This window comes from Plecotus auritus, assembly GCF_963455305.1.
Source record: "Plecotus auritus genome assembly, chromosome: 3".
NCBI lineage: Eukaryota > Metazoa > Chordata > Mammalia > Chiroptera > Vespertilionidae > Plecotus > Plecotus auritus.
In genome coordinates, this window is record NC_137772.1 from 147813574 (window position 1) to 147837706 (window position 24133).

Below are 24133 nucleotides of genomic sequence, written 5' to 3' on the forward strand. Positions count from 1 at the left end.
CTCCTATGAAAAATTGATCTGCTCTTGAATTTTCCATGATTAGTTCTCAATTTAGAATCTTAGATATTATTCAAATCAGATATCAAAGTTGGTATTAGTGGGCCAAAAGGGGATGTTAGTCACTGGAAATGTGTTGTTGCTAATACAAATTTCATATGTAACAAAACCTACATGGTAATAAAGTGGATTGACTGTGTGTGCCTTCTTATAAACCAAATCACAGAAACCAATCAATTTTTTTCATACATTTTAGTTACTTAACATATCCTTTACTAATTCCAATTACACATCCAAGTTTTCTAAACAGCTCATGTGTACACACATATTAATGTGATCAGAGAGCAAATTCATAAATTATACATCATATGGAAGGCTCATAAAAGTATGCAATTATATTAAAAATCACTTCCTAAGTCAATAACAAGATAGAGACCTTGTGAAAAACTTGAAATTTGAAATGAAGAAAAGTATTCCTTTGGGAAAAGCTTAACATTCCCTCACCTGTTATCCAATTTTTACTGGCATACCTCTTATAGAACTGTTCTACCATCTATTTGACATGTATAACATTAGGAAATTCATGAATATGCTAGAAATATTGAATTTTTCTTTCCTTTTAAGAGGTAAGTGTAATCCATAAAGTATTTGTCTTTTCCCCCTGATGGTTTAACATTAAATTAAAGTCACCTTAAGATAAATTTGATATCACCTTAAGAAAGTGAGTGGTTGCAAATGGTAACCACTCCACAATTATTTACCACAACATACAACTTTGAAAATAATTATTTTTTTTCAATGCAAATGAGAAAAGATTCTAACTACGTTTTGTTAGTAGCTGACATCTACATCACCTCAGGGGAATTTCTTTTATAAAGTACAAAATTACCTAGTTAGCTAGCAAGCTACCTACCTACCTGTCCATATGTATGTATTTGTGTGCTTTAATTGGACACAATATCAAATGCAGTGCAGTTGAATGGGGCGGGGCGGGGGGAAGGGATGGAAAGAATAAGTCATTATTAGCACAGATCCACTCTGTTTTTCACAGTAATGAGCAGCCATTCAAACTTGATTAAAGTGACAGCACACTGACATAATGTGGCTATTAATTCCCTCTGAACAATACATTAAAGAAAAATTTGGAATTCACATGAAACTCAGTACCCACCAGGGACTTCATATGCTTGTTTCTCAGGCTTCAGTGAGCTTGTCTGTACGCCTGAATGCCCTAACTACATATATCTGCACTGGCTGTTATACACAAATTTATCAATAAAAAGTAAAAGAATTATAATTGTATTTGTTAATGTGTTGCTTTCCTTCAGCAAGCTTTGGCATAGTCAACATTCAGGAGGAAAAAATAAAAACATAAGACCTCTTTGCAAGCATCTGTGTAAAGTCACTTCAGTGTTGGGAACAACACTTCCATTAGACCAAAGGGCAACCATCTCAAAGGTGACAGGATATTGTTCTCTTCAGCTTAGGGAAATGACTGCTAAATTCTCCTGGTAAGTAGGAGATGCATCAATTCGATAAATACTCTTCCTGAGAGAGGCAATAATTCTTTACTTGTTTTTATGTATTTCTATACATAGCATTGCTCTTTCTCCAAATTTAATGTTACCTTTCTTTATTTCCTAAATAGTTACAAATCTAAATTCAGATAAGAAGTTCCTCTTTTAGTTAGCAAATCAAACTAAAGGGAATAGAAACTCTTTCTGATTTTCATTTTATTTAAGGGACACCTTTTCTGCTCTGATCATTTGTTTTACATTAGATATTACAAAGGATATAGAAAACACACTTTTTTCCTAAGAGTAATATCCAAGAAGATAATATAAAAGCTACAGTTTATCAGAATCAGAGTTCTAAAATGACAAATCCTGAACTTCAGTTTTAGTCACTCACTTGACCTTTAGATTATAAACATTTTTTAAATCAGATGTAATTTTTGCAAAGAAACTTTATCAATGTTTAATCCAAATTCGATACTCTTCCCTAGTTGCTCATAAGATGGAGATCTGAAAACACTAGTATAAAAGGGTTGATCTGTTGTATTGGTTTAAGCAGAACTGAACTGAAATACGTACACATGAAGGCCTACAAGGTTCTCATAGCTCATAGCTACTCTCAGTAGCTCAGAGGGAAACCCAACAAAATCCTTACACTCAGTAAGGAGCAGAACAGATTCCAAATAATCTACTGACTTTCACATATACACACAATTATTCCTCAAAAAAAGCAGCAGAAAAGTGTGTGTGTGTGTGTGTGTGTGTGTTTATTTGTACCAAAGCTTATATTCTATCTATTTAATATGACAGTTTGTTTTCCAAGGGTCACTTAGGGGGAGGAAAATCGGAAATAAATCAAATAAGTTTATAAATAAGTATATATAATATGTGTGTGTTGAAGAAAAATACATTTTCTGCCTTGAATGCTAAGCAGAAATATTCAATTTTATAGAGCACAAGAAGAGAGCCAGACAATCACAGGATATCCTGAGAGAAACAGTGCTTGTAAGAAAAACACACACAAAAACCTCTTAGAGCAGTGTGCAGGGAGTACAGGAAAGCAGAGAGAAGAGATGAGTGATGAGAGTAATTTAAGTCAGGGCAGATGATAATGAGGATTCCACAGCTCAAAGACAATGGGAGTACTGAAGACAACAGACACTTCAAAGGAAAATCTGAAGTTTAGTGACTTACTGGATATGGAAAATAAAGAAGAGGAGAAGCAAAAGAGGTGTTTGGTGCTTTACACCTAGGGACCAAGAGAATGGTGGCATCAATGTAATTTATTGAAGACATTTTTAACAATAGAATAATCAAACAACTGCCATTTCTGCTGAAACCAGAACCATCTTAATGCTGAGTTTGTGTCTGATCGTCGGAGTTCAGAACTTCCTCCAATTCCTGCAGTGTTTTTGAGCCTTTCTGCAATATTTATGTACATATTTAGAAAATGCTCACCAGTTTGCCACCAATGGTCTAAGACGGGTACTCTGAAGACCTTTTTGGACCATTCCAGAGTCTCAACATCACATCGTTCTCCAGCCACAAATAATGTTTTAAACCTAAATATAAGAGGGAGAGTGAATTCAAATTATTCCTTGAAAATAAATCTAAATAAATTCATCTATGTTCTTTTAAACATTGTACAATCTAACCACATTAATTTTTTCTGAGGAAAGCAGCCATATTACCAGTATATCATACTGCAAAATGGTGAGAGGCATGATTTGTTTTGACCCAAATGGAACTTAATACACATCATGGCATTGGAGAGAGGTATTTCAAAAGTGTAATTCACAGCTACAGCTTCTCAGCTTTGAAAAGAGCAATCAAGTTGATCGCTATCATAATCTGTCATCTTCATCTAATGATTAAAGTTTAAAACCCCTTCCCCCCTTGACATTATCTCTGTTAATTTTAGCTACAAGTTTGATTGCTATGTTCTACTTAGGTCTACACACAAAATACACTCTCAAGTATCAGCTAAGACAACAATTATGCTCATAAATATGAGGCAAGTTCTTCTTCTGATGAGTTTATTTGGTAATGAGTACTCTGATTTCAAGCACATATTTCCCCTATTCCAAGGGCGTATAAAGTAAATACCATTATGGCCTTCAAAGTTTAAAAAGGCTCTTATGGAAAGGAATACATGACTACTGAGAAATGAAGAATCTTTGGCAGGGAGCACCATGCCACAAAATAAAAAGGATGAAATAGAAAAATAGAATTGGTTTGACACTGTTGCTGCATCATTGAGAGAATGACTATTTTTCTTCCATTCTCAATGCCCATGACCTGTTAAGAAAAGGAATGAGTGCATGAAGAGTGAATTTATATCATCAAGTAAAAGAACAATCAGATAAATGAAAACCTGCCTATCCAATGTAATACAGCCACAGAAGATTTATTGCCAGTCCCTAAACTTATATCATCTCATGAAGATTCATGGAGATTCAAATATTCCCATCTTTACTTTCTAACAACATGCATTTCCTGTCTCTGCTATAAACACATATTTCATTCTATAATTATTTGTTTCTTATCTATTTCCCACAGTGCACTGTGAGCCCCTTAGGAGCAGTCATCTTTATACCTCAATACCAGTAAAAATACCTGGGAATTGTAGATACTGAAACATTTCTAGAAGCTTAGAAAGACGAAGTACAGAGGTGGGGAGTTGGCAAAGTTTATGTCAGCTTGACTCATTCTATTGAGTAAAAGAGGAGGCATGTTGTTTTGTAAGAGCATGGAAATTGACAAAGGAACAAAGGCTGGAAAAAAGAAAAGTCTTGATTATTTTGGAGAATTTTAAATGTATTACATAAAAGTGAAAGAACTAAAGAGCAGCTTCTTGGCTTTCATAAACTCAATCAGTAACCTAAGAGGCTAAGTAGACATAGCACAGGTTGGGCGTAGTACAGAAAAGAAGGGATGGCAAATCAATGTTTGGGAATCTAAGCAAGGCAAGAGAAATGGGGAAACAAGGTAGGAATAGCCATGATGGAGAAAATTACCAGGAAAAATAGAGGGGTAAGAGACAGGAAGAAATAATAGTGGGGTCACAGAAGAAATTTTTAAAAATCAGTGAAAGCAAAGGCACTGTAGAATCAGGAAAAAAAGAGCACCTAGTTGTGAGAGGAGAAATTTCAAACTTGGAGATCTTTAAAATGTGTCTCTTCTGAGAGAGGATAGTGTTTATGGTAGCAGAGAGAATCTAACATTGAAAGACACTGGGTAAAATAAGTGTATTGATAGAGAAATTTACCCTCAAGATATTAAAAATCACTCAAGGATGGTAGCAGTCAAGAGGAGAGAGGAAGTCCATGGCTTGTTGACTAAAGTTGCTGAAGAGAGCTCTGAAGAGAAGAGAGGATTACATAAATTGCAAGAGCTTTGATAGAAGATGATCGATTAAAAGAACAGAGGGATCAAACTCTCATGAGATCAACTTTAATATCCTCCTTAACTTTTATAAATAATCATGACCCTAAAGGTGCAGTTTGACCTCAAGAGTCTCAATGTGGACATTTCAGACACTCAACAGCCACAGTAGCTAGTGGCCACCAAATGGAATAATGCAGTTAGATCCTGGCTTTCTGAAGAAGCAGCAAAATTCCTACATTAGCCAGGATGATAAAATTTTTTAGTTAACACTATATACACAATTCCTCCTCAAACCATTATGTCAATATTTTTTTTTACTTGTATCTGAGTGCATGTGCGTGTGTGGGTGTGCAAGTGACAATAAATGCAACAAAGACAAATGATAATCTGTTACTTAATGTTTCTACAAGGAGACTGTCATCACAACAGCTTTGCAAAATTTTGGGTTTGGTTTGGTTTGGCTCAATAACTTGTCATAGTTATAAACTTCATATAATGGTGCAAGGCACTGCCAAAAATAATGTTTGAGCCTGGCTGGTGTGGCTTGGTGGTTGAGCATCCACCAATGAACTAGGAGGTCATGGTTCCATTCCTGACCGGGACACATGCCTGAGTTTTGGGTTGGATCCCCAGTAGGGGGCATGCAGGAAGCAGCAGATCAATGATTCGCTCTCATCATTGATGTTTCTCTCTCTCCCTCTCCCTTCCTCTCTGAATTCAATAAAAATATATTTTTTTAAACTAATGTTTCAGTAGTTGCCTAGTGGCGTATTTTCCAACTACTTAGCCACTAGTCAGGCCTGGGCCTCATCATGAAGGGGCTTGTAGAGCAGTCTAAGAAATTTAGATATCATCATGAAGGAAGTGAGAAGCTAATTAAAGCCAATTAACGATTTTAAACAGGAGAATGGCACAGGGAGATTTTTGCTTTAGGAAGCTCTAGAGAGGCAGACATGGAATTATTCAGGTCTGAGCAAACAGACTTATCACTACAAGACAATTCTCATTTCCTTTAAAATCCCTTTAGAATACATTGTATGTTATTGGAAGAAGAAAACCAACACATAAATAAACAACAACAAAAAAAAAGCCTCTCAATTACTTAATCCTAAATAAAAGTACAATGTAAGAAAACATAATTTGGAGGAAAACACAGGTAATCATGACAAACTGTAAAAGCAGAAAAGACTGAATGAAAATGTAGTCCCGTTGTTTTTGTGCTGCTTCAAGTTGTATTACACATACTTTTGAGACTGACAATTGATACATGATTTAAAATTTAGATTAAGTTAAAAGTATATTGTTTTTGTATATCATAGGAAATTTGAGCAATGAAAAGAATAAACACATGTTATTGTACATATTAGGATTTTTATTGTAATTTTGCCATTTATGACTGCAGGAGGTTTCAAACATAGTTTTCCAATTGATCAAAGAACTATTCTTTGTATTTCATTGAAGATGTAATAAAAGGAAAGAAAATGTAATCATTTTCTAGAGCATATTTTATCTTTTTTACCTCCTTTTTCATCAATAATACAAGTGTAGCCTAGCCAGTGTGGCTCAGTAGCTGAGCATCGACCTATGAACCAGGAGGTCACTATTCAATTCCAGTCAGGGCACATGTCCAGGTTTTGGGCTGGATCCCCAGTGGGAGTATGTGGGAGGCAGCTGATCTCATCATTGATGTTTCTCTCTCTCCCATTCCCTTCCTCTCTGAAATCAATAAAAATATATTTATAATAATACCTGTGTAATAAATTTATTAGTCTAAAACTTTTCTTTAAGAACAGAATTTAATTTCCAATAGTTTGCTGTTTGAAAAAGTAAACAATATTCACCTGGCTGGTGTTGTTCAGTGGTTGAGCATGGACTCATGAACCAGGAGGTCAGGGACATGCCTGGGTTTCAGCTTCAATCAATACCCAGAGGGGGCTTGCAGGGGCAGCTAATTGATGATATTACTCTCATCATTAATGTTTATATCTCTCTCTACTCTCCCTACTTCCCTCTGAAATCAATAAAAACATATTTTTTAAAAGGATATTATGCATCTAGATAATTTGTATTAAAATATATAAAATGACAGGTTTGGCTGATGCCAACAACATAAATAAAGAAAAAAGGGAAGAGATTTATAGTTATAAATGGCCACATTTCCATCATCTGTCAAACCACAGATTACTTCAAAGAGCTCTAGATGTCCCAGATAGTTATATGTTTAGTTTATATATAAAACTGAAGATCTAGAACTTCAAAAGTATTTATTAATAAAAATGATGCTAAACATTGTCAATTAAAAATGTTAGCACAAAATAATTTTTGGCTAATGAAGAAACAATAACTTGATATTACCAGCATTTTTACAAGTTTTATCATAATTTTTATTTAATTAATTTTTGGCATTATTTCCCAGCCAAGTAAATTACAATTAAATAATTAAATTATTACAATAATAAGCCATGCACTAGCAATGAATTCATATCTGATGGCAAATTTTAGTATTATGTATCTTAAAACTTAGTATTTATTCTTATGGTTGTCCATTACAATTCTATTATTTTTCTTTCCTTAGATTTGAATTACATTAATATTATGGTAGTAATCTTTAAGCTGGCACTAAAGCAAAATAGAAATATTTGATATACAATAAAAGATGGTAAAAGTGCCCTAACCAGTTTGGCTCAGTGGATAGAGCGTCGGCTTGCGGACTGAAAGGTCCCAGGTTCAATTCCGGTCAGGGCATGTAGCTTGCTTGCGGCTACATCCCCAGTAGGAGGTGTGCAGGAGGCAGCTGATCTGTTTCTCTCTCATTGATGTTTCTAACTCTCTATCCCTCTTCCTTCCTCTCTGTAAAGAATCAATAAAATATGTATTTTTTAAAATGGTAAAAGTGACAGCTAGCTTCATTGCAAGTTAGAGAATCCTTTCCATTTCCATTAAAATCAAGATGAGAAAAAATTTTGAAATCATTGGTGATGTAGAAAAATGTGAAAGTAGTATAAACACTTCCTTTCCCTGGATACATTACAAACTATCATTCACCTGTGGCTATTAAAAACTTAAATCAATTAAAATTTTAAAAAATTGAAAGTATCATTTTTTTAGCAGTATTAATCTTTTGTCAAGAGTTTAGTAGTGACATGTGGCTAGTACCTACCTTATTATAGAGCTCAGTTTTATTATATAGTGCTACCCTAGATAATTATAGACTAACTAGAGGCCTGGTGCATGGATTCGTGCACCAGTGGGGTCCCTCAACCTGGTCTGAACCCTCTCGCAATTCGGGACCCCTTGGGGGATGTCGGACTGCCCGTTTCAGGGACTGGGCTGAAACCGGCAGTCCAACATCCCCCAAGGGATGTAGTAGTGTGTGAAGTGGCAGGCAGCCGGGGAGGAGGCCGAGCCCAGCCGAGCGCCGCACTACTCCTGCTCATCCTGGCCCTGGTGGGCCTGCCGCCACTCAGTAAGCTTGCTGAGCAGCGCTCCTGCTGTGGGAGCACACTGATCACCAGGGGGCAGCTCCTGCATTGAGCGTCTGACCCCTGGTGGTCAGTGCACGTCATAGAGACCGGTTGACCAGTCTTTCAGTTGCTTAGGCTTTTATATACATAGATTAATTATCTGGGTGATATTCTGATGGTAGCACACACAAAAAATGAATCTACTTACAAATTTATAATACTAAAAATATAAAGAAAAAAGATGATATGCAATATTCAGAGTAGGAAAAAGGAGAGGGGGCCATTAATGGGAAGGAGAACTATACACCTTCTCCCAACTTTATGTAAAACTGAGTACAATTTAAGATTAGAATAAAGTTGAAAATTAAGCAAAAAGGAAACAAAAATGGTAGTGTTATCAAATTAATTTTAGTCAAAATGGACAGGAAGCTGCACTGAAATTAATAAAGAGCTAAAAGATAAATTCTAGTGAAGAATTTCCAGTTAATAAAGTAGGGACAGAAGAAAACTAAAATGAATGTCTTATTCAAGGTCCATAAACTACCAAACCAGTGAAAATTACTCTTTACTTATGCCAAAAGAAGTTAAATAAAAATAGATGATTTCAGTGATGCCTCATCAACTCCTAGTTCACATGACAAACATCATTATTTTTTGCCATCAGTGTTCCTGTGGTTATCTCCATCGTTCCTTCATTCTATTTTCTCCTACTGGTCCCCAGGAGAAGGAAATTACTTTTTCAACAGAAAACTCAAAGTACTTTTTGAAAAAACTCTCCACCATTTTGTTACTGTTATTTACCATATTAATTTTGGCTTCTGTTTAAACACAATATCCCATTATGATTATTATGCCAAATATATAAATTAAACAAAATAATTTATTGGTTTTAGCAGTTACTTATTTTTTTACCCATACCATTCCCCCACGTGTATTTTTCCTTTTATGGAAGTCTTTGGATTTTAAGTCCTTTTAGCTTTGTCCATATGAACAGTTGTCTATTTTGCCCTCAGTCTTTAATTAAAAAAAAAAAAAATTAGTTTGACAATTCTCCCTCAGCACTTTGAAGATCTTTCACAATTGTCATTTGAAATCTATTAGCATCAGTTTTATTTTTCCTTTTTGGTGCTCTGTTGATTCTCTCTGGTAGTTTATAGACTTTATCTATAGCCTCAACTTATGTTTTACAACTTCCAAACAGCATGTCCAATGAGAATTTACTTATATCTGACCTGCTTACTACTTGGATGGCACTTCCACCTGGGATACACCTGAATACAACCAGCCTTACCACTTTCTATTCCAGTCATTTCCAGTCTATAGAAATGTTTTTGTTTTTTAGATCATCTCTGATGCTAGGCTTTTTCTCTTTTGAATTAGATCTCATTGCTAAGTAATTGGAAAAGAAAGGCTGCATGAAGTATGAGGTAATGTGATATCTTGAATGGAACTCCCAGCACTGAATACAGGAGTGGGCAAAGTAGGTTTACAGTTGTTCATATGGAAAAAGACATTCAGGTTATGATTATTACAATAGCTTTATTAACTCAAAGGAATGTCACAATGGCAAAGCATACTTACGTATAATCTCATAAGTGCTCCAATTGCCAGCCTTCATTATTTACACATTCTTATAGACTACTTGCTATAATCAAACACAATTGTAAACCTACTTTTGCCCACTCCTGTATTTACTAACTTGATTAAGATTGAACTAGAAAACCATCCTATATAATAAAAGAGTAATATGCAAATTAACCATCACTCTGCTACGCCCACAAGCCATGCCCACCAGCCAATCAGGAGCAAATATGCAAATAGACCAAACCAAGATAGCTATGGCCACAGAGAGCAGGAGGGAGGCTTGGGTTTCCCCGGCAATGGAGGAAGCCAAGCTTTCCGCCTGCCCTTGCCGGCCTAGGCCTCCACTCAAGGCTACAAAGTTTCAATGATAGAAGATACATAAACCCAAACAGAAATGGCGGCAGCCACGGAGCTGGAAAGAGCAGGAGGCTAGGGTTGCCCCTGGTGATGGAGGAAGCCAAGCTTTCCACACACCCTGGCCGGCCCAGGCCTCGCTTAAGGCTACAAAGTTTCAATTATAGAAGATACATAAATCCCAACAGAAATGGCTACTGCCACGGAGCAAGCAGAAGGCTTGGCTCAACTCCAGGCTACAAAGTTTCAATTGTAGAAGATAAATAAACCCCAGATCCCAGGGCCTCCGCTTGGGTCACCTGGGGGTGTGGTCGGCCTGCAAACCACCACAGGCCCCTCGCCCAGGCCGCCCCATGCCCCAAGGGAACCCCCACCCTGATCCGGGACACCCTTCAGGGCAAACCAGCTGGCCCCCACCCTTGCACCAGGCCTCTATCCTATCTAATAAAAGAGTAATATGCAGATTGACCATCACTCCAACACACAAGATGGCTGTCCCCATGTGGACACAAGATGGCCACCACAGATGGCCAGCAAGGGAGGACTGTTGGGAGGGACCAGGCCTGCAAGGGAGGGCAGTTGGGGGCAATCAAGCCTGCAGGGGAGGGCAGTTAGGGGTGACCAAGCTGGCAGAGGAGGGAAGTTGGGGGCAACCAGGCCTGCAGGGAAAGGCAGTTGGAAGGGCCCAGGGCTGCAGGGGAGAGCAGTTAGGGGTGACCAGGCCAGCAGGGGAGGGCAGTTAGGGACAAACAGGCTGGCAGGGGAGCAGTTAGGCATCAATCAGGCTGGCAGGGGAGTGGTTAGGGGGTGATCAGGCTGGCAGGCAGAAGTGGTTAGGGGCAATCAGGAAGGCAGGCAGGCGAGCATTTGGGAGCCAGCAGTCCTGGATTGTGAGAGGGATGTCCGACTGCCGGTTTAAGCCCGATCCTGGTGGGATCGGGCCTAAACGGGCAGTCGGACATCCCTCGAGGGGTCCCAGATTGGAGAGGGTGCAGGCTGGGCTGAGAGAAACCCCCCACCCCCATGCACGAATTTCATACACCGGGCCTCTAGTAGGAAAATAAACTACTATGATATGATGTAAAAGGGAAATGAGTTAGAAAGCAGAAGATAATAATAGCTAAGACTTAGTCTATGTTAGGAATTGTTACAAGTGCTTTGCATGACTTAGATACCTTTTATTTTCATTATATTCTTGCTCTATTACTCTTTACAGTGAATAAAGGTGGGGGAGGGAGACTATATCCAAGGTCTCATACAGCCAGTGAATGGTAGATTGAATCCAGCTAGTCTAACTCCAGAGTCAGAATCTTAACTACCATAGTGTACTGCCTAGTTCCAGCTTTGCCCCAGAGTAGCTGTGAAATCCAAGGGAAGCTATTTCACCTCTCTATGACAACGTTTTCTCAACTGTAAAATGAAATGATTACATTAGAAGACTTCTAAACTATTTTTCCAAACTCTAGTCGACTATGATAAAATGAATATTTAGTTCTGGTTATGTAAGTACAAAAGGTCTTGAGCATAAGTATAAAAATATAGTTGTATGAGAAGAGTTGAATTCCGGTATTTATTCGGTCTCTAAACCATATTTAACCCTTTGTGGACCTCAGTTTCCTTGTTTTTAAAATGAGATAGTTGGATTTCTGAGATCCCTTCTGTTTCTAACATTCTCTTAGTCCACAAATGAGAATCCATTAAAGTAGTTCAATGAATGTATTATCTTTGAATAGATTAAAAACATATGAAAAGTGAAAGTTGCTTTTGTCCCACAAATGATAAAAATCTCTAGGCTTTGTTAAGTTTCTTACTTTACCTCTCATAGTTAAAGAAAGTTGGTGGTATTTGGTTAGGAATGTGGGGCCTAGTCAAACTGCCTGAATTATTTTCTTTCTAAACAGTTACTTAAATGCTCTGGGACCAATGTTACTCATTTGTATGATGAAGATAATCACAATTCCTATTTATTATGACAAAGCAAGATAAAAATAAACTGCTTATGCCTGGCACGTAGGAGATTTTGAGTATTTGCACTTATTAGTAGTAGTAACTTGAATAATTGAGGGTGTTTGCAGAGTCTTCATTCCTAAATACCTATTAGAAACATGTGCACATCATCATAAATAATTTAGGTGCCTAAAGACAAAGGAGCAGGATGAGGAGGAACTTACTGCAATTTCTTTTATGCTAAAATCTGACTCCATATCTTTATGTGTCCTTTGGAAAACGATGACTTAATAGCCAGTTAGGATTGTTTGATGCTTTAAACATTAAGCAAATTAGAAACAGCTCCTGCCTTCACAGAGAAGATGGCATCTAAAGCCACATACAAATGGAAAATGAAGACGATGCAGCAAATGAGCAACCTTAGTTTGCTGGTCACACAACTGAATGCCCTGCAATCAGAATGCATTTGTCAGTAAAGAGACACTGCAAGAAACCACAATCACTGCTTCTTCAAAAGCCCTGGAATTGTCTTAAGATGTGAAGATTATACACAGCCTCAAATGCATTTACAAAGTTTATATTTCTATCCTTTTGACTAAAATGCAGGAAAACTAATTGAAATGTCACAATTGAGTGAATAGAGGGTTAGTATAAATATTATAATAGAGGATTCATTTTATGAACACCTTTTATTTTAACAAGGAAGTACTCTTTGGATGATAAGTAAATTTGATGTAAACACAGATCTACTTTTTCACAAAATAAAAAAGGAAAAAGAAACAAATAAAACCACTGACCCTGCCAAAACCGATTGCTTACATCTGCAATCGGTGTTATCTATTTTTAATTCCTTCTTTGGGCCATAGCAACACAAAATTAATAACATTTGGCTTTTAACTTAAAAAATTCAAACCAACTTCATGCAAACACAGTTTCTGACTTGAGTAAACAATAAAATCTCTTCCTTTAGTTTATGATAGCAGTGACCTATTTCAAAGAGGTTCAGTGAGAATCGATGCTGGAAACTGCCTTAAAGATACAAATTGCTATAATTATCTTTATATATACATATCATTAAGCTAAAGAGAATGTCAATAAGCCAGCACAAAAGTATCTAAACTATTCACAGCATATTATTATAAAATAATAAAAATACGTTCTTTTACTCTTTCAACAAAGGTAATTTGAGCTATAAAATTCATATTTTATCTGTATATGTAAAATAAAACAATATTTTTCTTCTATTAAAACCATTATTTTATTTTCAAAAGACAGGTATATTCAGAGTTAGAGATAAATACAGATTATATAAGTACATATCTATATAAAATGCATGTATGTATGCATTTTAATTTATAGTCAGCATTTTACTTTAAGAAAAATATAAGCAGAGTAGTTTTAAAAATATTTGGGTAATATTTGAACTGAAATAAGCATGATGAGGTATTTAAAAATATCCATGGTGTAATTAAAATAATTCCAAATGTTTCAAAGATATGTTTAGAACAGTCATTCTTAATATCATACAGAATGTTTTGGCTCTCTCCACAGAAGATATTGCAATGCCAGAAAAAAATAAAATGTTCAGTCATTCACTCAGATTGCAGTTTTTGATGTAATTTGCCTTGTGCATCCCATTCACCTTGTTAGTGAGTACTGCTTCCCCAAGGCTGCCCCAGGGTCCTGTTGACGGATTGCTCTAATTGCAGTGGGTGCTGTAAACAAGGCAGCTACTCCATGCTCTGCCAGCACGCGGAAATAAGCGCCAGCATCTGGTGTTCCCACAGGCTTCCCCTACAATGAGATTCATTTAAAATGTCACTGGGTAAAATGCCTCATATTTCATTGACGGGTTAATATTTATACGTTTAACACAGAAATGTTAATAAACTGGGATTCTCAACAAATCTTACTTTTAAAATATTCCTATGTTCTATCATAAATAAAACAAACCAAATGCCCAGGCATCAGAGAGGTCGTTTGTCCCATTACAACACCCTAAAAGCTTTTCAAACTCCAATTTTTCTTTTCTCAAGTTTTGTAATTCAAACTAATAGTATCCAACAGTCTTCTATTTTATAAGAAATTAAATATATGGTTTTGTATGGTAGGCTGAATGAGAAATATAGGTATTAGCAATTGCTAACTTATCTTTTTTTCATGATCACTATTACAAGTGACAATAGTAAATCTTAAAATATCTGAGAAGAGAGAAAAATCTGGAATCACAGTGATTTCTGAGAAATGACCTTTTCAATTAAATGTCTCACTTCAAGGATAGCAAATTCTATGAATTTTTTTAAAATTCAGTAAGACATCCCAAAATGCATGTTTTCCACAGCCTCAAAATGACATTAACATGTCCAGTCAAAATTCATGCATAAAAATCTAACAGTTATGACAAACGATGCAATTAAAAAGAACACAAAGCATTTTTAATTGATGTTTCTGCAAAGTGGAAAATAAGCATGTCATTTAAACAAATAAATAATTCTGTAAAATGTTGAAATGACCCACAAAAATCTATCTGGCTCTGCCATACCCCTTATTCTTCAATCCATTCTCATCTATGCTGCTTCTTCTGTGTTTCTAAATCAACGTGCCTGCAATGTTAATATATGTTATATATGTACCATTTCTTAAACTTTTTTGACCACATATCCCATCTGAGCACCCCAAGGATCTTATGGTCTGAAAAACACACTTGGGAAACACTGAACTAAGGTAAAAGGAGGGAAGAATTTGCTGGCAGTAAACTTAGAGATCTCCCCACAGAGAATAAATGAAAGATAATAACATAAGGCAGACCATAACTGTTCAATAATATAGATTTACTATCTACTTCTAATTGATAGGGCATGACTTCAATTTTACTTTTATTTTTTTCATAGTTGTTTTTATTATTCTTTAATGAAAATTACATTAATTAAAAAAACTCTTTAGGACTTCCTTATGTTCTATTGCTTTTTTTTTTTTTTGCTCCCTTTTAAAAATATATTTTTATTGATTTTAGAGAGGAAAGAAGAGGGAGACAAAGATAGAAATATCAATGATGAGAGAGCATCATTGATCGGTTACCTACTACAAGCCCCTTACTGAGGATCAAGCCCACAACCCAGGCATGTGCCCTGATCAGGAATCGAACCATGACCTTCTAGTTCTTTAGTCGACACTCAACCACTGAGTCATACCGGCTGGCCTCTCTTGCTCTTTAAATACAAAAGGAAGTATTATTGCAACTAGAAATTTATTTTTTATTATCCCAGCTATCCCAAAAGACTTGATTGCATTTTATTTCATTACCACCTCATATAGATCAACACACTGACACAGTATACAATCTGGCAACTCATGTACATAATTTGACTAACACATTTTGAAGCCTTAAGCACAGTGGTCTAAAAATGAGTCAGCAACTTTATTCTTTCTAATCAAATAAGGTAAACGTTTGACTTTTACTTCTTTGATCTGTCTTAGGCACTGATCAGTTCATTGTGCAGTAGATTGTGACTTTGGGAAACTTGATCTTAACCTCATCTACCCTAATCTACACTAATAAAAGAGAAACATGAAAATTAACCATCACTCCGCTACGCCAAGCCATGCCCACCAGCCAGTCAGAGTGAGTATGCAAATTAACCCATCAAAGATGGCAAGTAAATGTGCATATGCAGGCAGAGCTGGCAGCGCCATGGCCCGCCCCTGGGGGTCCAGGTCCATCTGGGCCGGGGGAGGCCGGGTGGGCAGCGGGGGAGGGGCAGTGGCCTATCTAGCCACTCCTGTGGGGCCCCGGGAACATTGCAGCCCAGGGGAGGCATGGTTGGCCAGCCTAGCCACTCCTGTGGGGCTCCGGGAACATTGCAGCCCAGGGGAGGCATGGCCCGCCAGCCTAGCCACTCCCGTGGGGCTCTGGGAACATCGCTGCCTCAGGGAGGGGCGGCTGGGCCTGCTTAGCCACTCCCATGGGGCCCTGGGAACATTGCAGGCATGGGGTTGCTGAGACCCAGACAGGGCCTCTGGCCACACATTCACAGCTTCGTGGAGACCGACTCTACCAGCCCAGCCGGTGGCCATGTGTCTGGGCCACAGGGTGCCCTTCAAGAAGTGACACAGAGAGGAGGTGCGGGAGGAAATCCAGAAAATGGGATGTGGGGGTTCAAGACTCACTTCCTTTGGGCTTTGTCCTTCTTGGTCTTGGTTCTTTTCTTTCGGGCCTGGAGCCCAAGCACTGCAGGAGAGAGGGGTGGATGAAGGCCGAATGTGGAAGAAGAGGCATGAGGCCCGACTGCGGGGCTGCCTGAGGGGCGGCTCCAGGGCGAGTGCCACAGCTTTGGCGAAGCGGCTGGCCAGGAGGTGGGTGTTCCAAGGGGCACCGAGCAGCGCCTCAGCATCCCTCTATCTATGAGGACACCCCACACAGGCGCTGCCTTCGCCAGCAGGCTCTGGGTGACATCTGCAAATGCTACTGCAACCCCTAGCATTCTGGGCAAAGAACTGACCCTATGCCCCTCTGGGTACCAGGCTTGCTAGGAGTGTGCTGTCACCAATGCCATAGATCAAAGGCAAAAACCTGGTGAGGCGGGGTGCACAAGAGGGGGCTCGGGCTGAGGCAGGGGACCAGCGGGCAGGGATCTGCCTCGCCTGCGGAGAGAGAGGTTCTGCAGTGGCCCCAAGGCGCTGGTGGGCCCGGCCAGGGATCAAGGGGCATGGAAGGACACCGGGGCAGAGGGGCAAGGACCCGCAGCCCTGAGGCGGGGGTTGAGGGGCGGTGCCACCCCAGTGGAGGGGTGCCACACTGCAGGGTACCGGACTGACTGACGTGATTCAGAGAAGCTCCCAGTGCTAACCGGCGTGTCCCAGTGCCTTCACTGAGCTTTGAGGGCCAGTTGAGATACTATATAAGGAAAATGAGGGAAGAAGTGAGAAAGAAAAGGAAAGGCGAACAACACAAAAGAAAGACTGAAAGGAACCTGTAAACCCATTGTCACTTAAGTAGGGAATATAGTCAATAGTGTTGTAATGATGGTATGATGCCAGATGGGTACTGGAAATATCGGGGAACACTTTGTAAAGTATACGATTGTCTAACCACTATTCTGTAACTAATATAAAACCTGAAACCAATACAAAATAATATTGAATGTAAAGAAGTGAAAACTGGAGTGAAATTTTTATAAATTTCCAAGTTTAAATATAGGCTGTAAAGGAAGGAAGGGGGAGAATAAAAATAGTGTTTTTCATTTTACCACTTTATTGTCTTTTCAGTACATGAAAAAGACAGTTGGCTTTAAATGGTGCTTTTATATTTTTCTAAGTCATTATCTCATTTTAATTTCAGGGCAACTTAAAGACAAGATAATTATTCCCTCCATTATTCAAAGAAAGGAAATCTTGGTGTCTGGTCCCAATGATTCAATCGTTAAGCCCTTATTGTAAAGCAGGGTTAGTAAAATTTTCTGTGAAGGGTCATATCTATACTAATAAAAGCCTTGGGGGTGATCAGGCCATCAGGGGAGGGTAGTTGGGGGCAATCAGGCTGACAGAGGAGCAGTTAGGAAGGAGTCAATCAGGCCGGCAAGGGAGCAGTTAGGGGGCAATCAGGCAGGCAGGTGAGCAGTTAGGAGCCAGCGGTACCAGATTGTGAGAGGGATGTCCGACTGAAGGTTTAGGCCGGATCCCTGTTGATCGGGCCTAAACCTTCAGTTGGACATCCCCCAAGGGGTCCCAGATTGGAGAGGGTGCAGACTGGGTTGAGGGACACTCTCCCCAGTGCAGAAATTTCGTGCACCGGGCCTCTAGTAAGGAATGATTTGTCAGCTGACCTTATGCAATTGACTTGCCATTTTCTTGCCTGCTAAATCAGAATAAATCACTGATCTAATATTTCCTCAATAAGCTAAAAGCACTGAGATAATATTTTAAGTAGTCTGACCTCCAATTAAGAAAGATATTTTATACCCAATCAAAGTTCATGCGACAATAATATACTTACTAAAAGATGATATGAGCATCATAATGAAAATGCTATCCCATAATGACTACCTACATAGAGGGCACAATTTGATGTAGTTTACAATGCCTTTAATTAATTATGTCTAAAGATAACAATAATGATTAAAGTATTAGAAATATTAGTTAGAAACATTACCATACTTTTATAAATAATATAAAATTATAACGATTGTTGCATTTCTGACACTGTGCCGAATTTTCATTAATTTTATATTTACCCAGTATAAAAATCAGATATCATATCATTACTATTAGGACACTGAAGGATGGATATATAAAAGTTTACAATGTTTTTTGTTGATCTCAATAGGTTATTTTGCATTTTATTGTCCATTCCCAGATCATTCAAGGCTATGAATATGATGTTTCCTTATTTTAGAACTGCTTTACTATTTATATATTTTAAAATTTTATTTTCTTATGGATTTCTATTTGATCTCAAATCTTAAGTAAAACATATTACGATATAGTAAAGAACTTATTGCTCCCCAAAACAACTGAGGATTAATACAAACATTAGGTTCTGAATGATGTAAACACTTCAGGTAATACTATGCATCACTGAGCAAGATCTTGCATCAGAAACCATCATCCACATAAAAACAAGTCATACTAAATTAGGTAGTGCTAATATATTTATTCACCTAATAAATATTTATTGAGCATCTACTATGGGCTACTGTTCTAAATGCTGGGAATAATTTTATGAGCAAACTAGGTAAGGTTCTGCTCTAATGGGACTTATATTCTGCTAATTATGGGTATCTGTGTGACATAATATTATTAAAAATTACACAGCAGATGGTACAAACTATTTGTGTCTAATAAAGGGAAGGAATAAAGTAATAAATATAGGATCCATACGTTCTTAACAACAATCACCACTAGAGCTTTAGAAAAATGAAGCAAAGCCTGTAAAGCCACTTTCATTAGGAGCGCTAAATAAAAGTGACTCAGGAACTTATTGATTTTATTGAATACTCTTCTCTCCTGCCCTCCTGCACGTACATGGGCTCCTGTACACGTGCAACACGCGCGCACGCCCGCGCACACACACACACACACACACACGCACACATGCGCACACACACGCGCGCGCACAAATAGGCAATATCATCCCTTCACAATGCTTTTTTAAAGTAACCAGTAACACACTAATTATGCTGAACTGCCAGAGAGGAAAAATGACGCTAATTTCAGAACTTGTGAGAAAATTCTAAGATTGTAGGTATTTTTAACAAAAAATATGCACACCAAAAGCAACAATACACCTAAAAGGTGAAAGTAATTTTAAAAATTCTTCAAAACTCAAATCTATGTCCTTACCATTTGCTTTTATTTTCTTCCCTTAACCTAAAGTCTACCCTGTTGGTTGCTGCCCAGAAAATAAAGGCAAAAAGCAATCCCTACAGTGGCAAAGCAGAGGTTATAAGCTTTCTGCTGTTATAAATCATGAAATTTTTACATTAGAGGTTCATAGACGATCAATTGCCCATATTTATAATGTGGTTAGTGGGATGTTACAAAGCACTGAAAACAAGACAGTTACCAAATATCTTGAAATTAACCCGCACTTACGAGTTTCTACTACTTATGTTTCAATGTATTAATATTTATGGGCCACAAATGATAGGTCCTGAGTTAAAAAACCAGGTAATGTCTTGACTTCTCACATAACTCCCAATGAGGTTACGTTTTCAACATAGGACAGTAGTAGAATATAGCAACTTAGCAAAACAAAGATATAAAACAGAGCTAAACCTTTGAGCAAAAAAAATCACTTACTTTATTAATAACCCCATGATTTCCATTTATCTACAGCTTGGAGTCAAAGCTACTTGTGGTTTCTCAAATTTTGACATAAAAACTTTTGAGTCAATTGCAGTTTTGCCTCTTTCTGTGGAAGGATTAAAAACACACCTGGTCTTTTTTTTAGAACATTTCTGAGAATGTTACCAAAGGCATGCTTCTATAGCATTTCTAAGGTGAAGACAGCACCATCCTTATGGACTAGTCCTAAATTTCATTTCAGCAGACAGGTGTAGCAGTGTTGACTTGTTTATTTTGGAGGAGTAATGAAATTAGCAATGGCATTTGCTGAATCCCTACTACATGCCTCCTGCTTTTATCAATGAATGGGAGTTTGGGTATATATACATCTAAACTTGAGGATGTATTAGTGAAAAAAGCAAAATGCAAATATTGTGCATACCAACTGTACAATGCCATTTGTATAAAAAAGGAGAAAAGATACTTCATACATAAATTAACTACTGTACATATAAGATTTAGTGCTTCCCAGTGAGAGACATTGAACAGCTGGAAACTGGAAAGTGAGATTTGCACTCTTTACTCTTTTGTGGGTTTTGAAATGTGAACCAAATGAGTATATAACCTCTTTCAAAAAATGGGCTTTTTCTTCCCTAAAGTTCTTCTTTCTATAATTAACATTAACTTTCCTAATGTTGAAAACATTACTGCTGCTTTAAAGCTACAAGGGATCATTGCCCCAAGCCTTAGGACTCCCAGACATAGAATTCGTTACTAAAGCAGGCTCCTTTTTAAGGGGAAAAATTTACTTATAAATACAATATGGTGATTAAGAATTTCTATCAGATGAACTTCCTTGGTTATTTTCTAGAAACTTCCCATCATTCCATCAGCATCACCCTCCTTTATCTTATCCATACCAACATCTAATCCAGTGATGGTCAACCCTGAATGTACATTAGAACTTCTTAGAATGCTTTTGAAAGTATCAATGCCTAGTTCCCACTCCCAGAGATCCGAACCTAACTGGCCTTGAGTTGGGGCTGGGCATTGTTATGGTTTATGCGAGCCCTAAGCGATTCTAACCTGTAGCCAGGATTGAGAACCAATGTGTCCTTAGACAGTAGGCACTGCCTGACACTACATTATTCTTGAATACCTGCCTGCCTGGTTGCCCTAGTGGAGGAGCCTAGAATCTAATACCAGCCTTTGCTGGTTCTCTCTATCTGTTATAAACAAATGAGCCAATCTGAATATTAATAAAATAATGTACTAATAATTGCAATTTGACTATTGGGGTCATATACTGTGAAAGTAATTTGGGAGAAGTGCCTCACTGTTTCACATTCTTTATGCCTTGATCTATAAACCAGATTCTAGACTGGACATACATATCATGAATTGTAGACCTGGCACCTGCTATTTTTCCAAAAATGTAATAACCTTTACATCTTTGCCTAGCCCAGCAGCTTGTTCTGTGTTGCCTAGAGACCTTTTAGAGCTATCCTTGTCATCAGAGGTTTTAGTTTGCACTGCTCAGGAGGATTTTATCTTAATTGTATCTAGATGAAGGGTTCCTGACCTGGACTTCAGGGGAGTTCATGAATATTTTGAAAAAAAAAAATAAATGTGTACATTGTCATTTTCCTAGTGAGTGAAGTTAAGAGCTTTTGTCAGATCTGGCAAGGACTGCATAAACTAAAGTTTTCTAGGTATATGAGAGCCTGTGTTTAGCTCTGAGAAACAGCTTGAATGGTGCTAGAATCACATAGGTAGGTAGGTAGACCATAACATCTGTTCTTTTTCTTCTCCACAGAATGGATGTCCCTTTATACAATCCTTTTAACACACCTCCATCAAAGGGCTACAGATACACTCAAAAACCAAAAACCTAGTGGCCAATCTGAGATCCTCAACCAGCCTGGCTTCATGTCTCTCCTATTAGTTGATTATATGAAACTGTCATTTTTGTAAAACAAAACCAACCAAATATCAGCAATTTTACATGGTTTGAATTAATACATTCCATAAGCTTTCTACTTTGACAATCTCTCTTTATTGTCTTCTGTGGTAGATACGACAGAGTTGTAATTCCTCATGTTGAGTCCTCCCTTTCTTTAGTTGAGAATGTGCTTTGGCTTCCAGACCCAATAGGGTAAGACTTTTCCAAGGCAATGTATGGCTCCAAGATCCTTCCAGAGATATTTACATATATTAAAGATGTGTGTATTTCTGATTCTAACTAAATCTATCTCTTTTGTACACACTTTCAGCTATAAGATTTGTATTGTATAACTAGAGGCCCGGTGCACGAAATTCATGCACAGGTGTGTGTGTCCCTCAGCCCAACCTGAACCCTCTCCAATCTGGGACCCCTCGAGGGATGTCTGACTGCCCGTTTAAGCCTGATCGGGCAGTCGGACAGCCCTCTCACAATCCAGGACTGCTGGCTCCCAACTGCTTGCCTGCCTGCCTTCCTAATTGCCCCTAACCGCTTCTGCCTGCCAGCTTGATCACCCCCTAACCACTCCCCTGCCAGCCTGATTGATGCCTAACTGCTCCCCTACCAGCTTGTTTTCCCCTAACTGACTTCCCCTACAGGCCTGGTCCCTCCCACTGCTCTCCCCTGCAGGCCTGGGTCCCTCCCAACTGCCTTTCCCTGCAGGCCTGGTTGCCCCCAACTTCCCTCCTCTGCTGGCTTGGTCACCCCTAACTGCCCTCCCCTGCAGGCTTGATCGCCCCCAACTGCCCTCCCTTGGAGGCCTGGTCCCTCCCAACTGCCCTCCCCTGCTGGCCATCTTGTGGCAGCCATCTTGTGTCCACATGGGGACAGCCATCTTGTGTGTTGGAGTGATGGTCAATCTGCATATTACTCTTTTATTAGATAGGATTAAAACTTTCAAAAGTAGAACAAATATTCTCACCAAAAAATAAACAAACAGATAAATAAATGAGGCGATTGATGTTTTAATTAACTAGGTAGGAGCAATGCTGTCACAATTTACATGTGTTTAATATCATCACAATGTACACCTTAAATATCCTACAATTTTTTGTCAATTATACCTTGATAATGTTTTTTAAAAATTTAAGAAAAATTTATCTACCCCTTTTGGTTTGGTTCTTCCCCTGCCTTCTTCCAGCTCTGAGAGTTGGTCATGTTGGGCCAGTGAACAGGCCATTGCTTCCACCTAGGTCATAAGAGTCTACCTGTCTCACTAAAAAGATGCTTAACTCTGAAGTATTGATGCCAGGTAAATGAAGCAGAACACTGGAACTGGTAATCTTGCAGGACCAGTACTGAGCTAATTAGGGACTCTGACATATTTACCATTCTCATCAGTCACAGGGAGCCTTTATCACTAGGAGAGCTGGTGGCTCATGACTTCTAGCTTTCATCTCTGAATTCTTCCATGCTGATGTACAATCACTCTGCTATTCTGCACTAGAGGGACCAATTAAGGTGGTTTTCTTTTTATTTATAGTGAATAGTGAGACTTTGCTGTAAGCAGAGAAATTAAATGGCATCTTGCTTTATTACACTTCCAGATTTCTGCCAAGAAAATAAAGGGTGGCTATTCCATATGCATGTATACTGACATTCAACTTGAGGTTGTACAAAGCCTGGCTCCTCCATACCATTGAATCCTTTACATAAAAAGTCCTCAAACGTGCACATATGTTCCCATGTTAAAAAGCAAAACACAATAAACCTTCCTAAAAAATTGCTCTCAGACAGGTGGTTAATGACACCTAATCTCCAAAACTCTCCTCAGTTGCTGCCTGGCCAGACCTCTCTCTGTACCACTCAGACTGCTGAGGCCTTGTCTTCTGAAAAACCTCCCCTCCACTGGTCTTCAGGACACCTGGCTTTTCTGATTCTCCTACGGCCTCTCCAATTTTTCATTCTCAATTTACATTGTGCCCCTTCCTAAATCTTCACCTCTCTGAGTATCTTCATCACCTTAGGGGTTAAATTACTAACTTTTCTACATCTGTAATTCTGAAAGTTTTCCTGAGCTTCAAACCTGGTCCCCAGCAGCATGCAAATGTCTGAGTAGCACCTTTAAACTCAACATTACCAAAATCAAAAGTACCATTTCC

The 24133-nt window shown here is 38.3% G+C and overlaps 1 protein-coding gene across 1 annotated transcript in view; it reads right to left on the reverse strand.

The window, feature by feature from the left end:
- The window catches only part of ACSS3 (acyl-CoA synthetase short chain family member 3), a 195958-nt gene that overhangs the window by 55914 nt on the left and 115911 nt on the right, over positions 1 to 24133 (reverse strand). The window contains exons 8-9 of the mRNA XM_080661591.1: positions 13890 to 14041; positions 2970 to 3073 (exon numbers count right to left, since the gene is read on the reverse strand). Coding sequence (XP_080517717.1) covers positions 2970 to 3073; positions 13890 to 14041 — 256 coding nt within the window. The remainder of the gene's footprint in view (positions 1 to 2969; positions 3074 to 13889; positions 14042 to 24133) is intronic.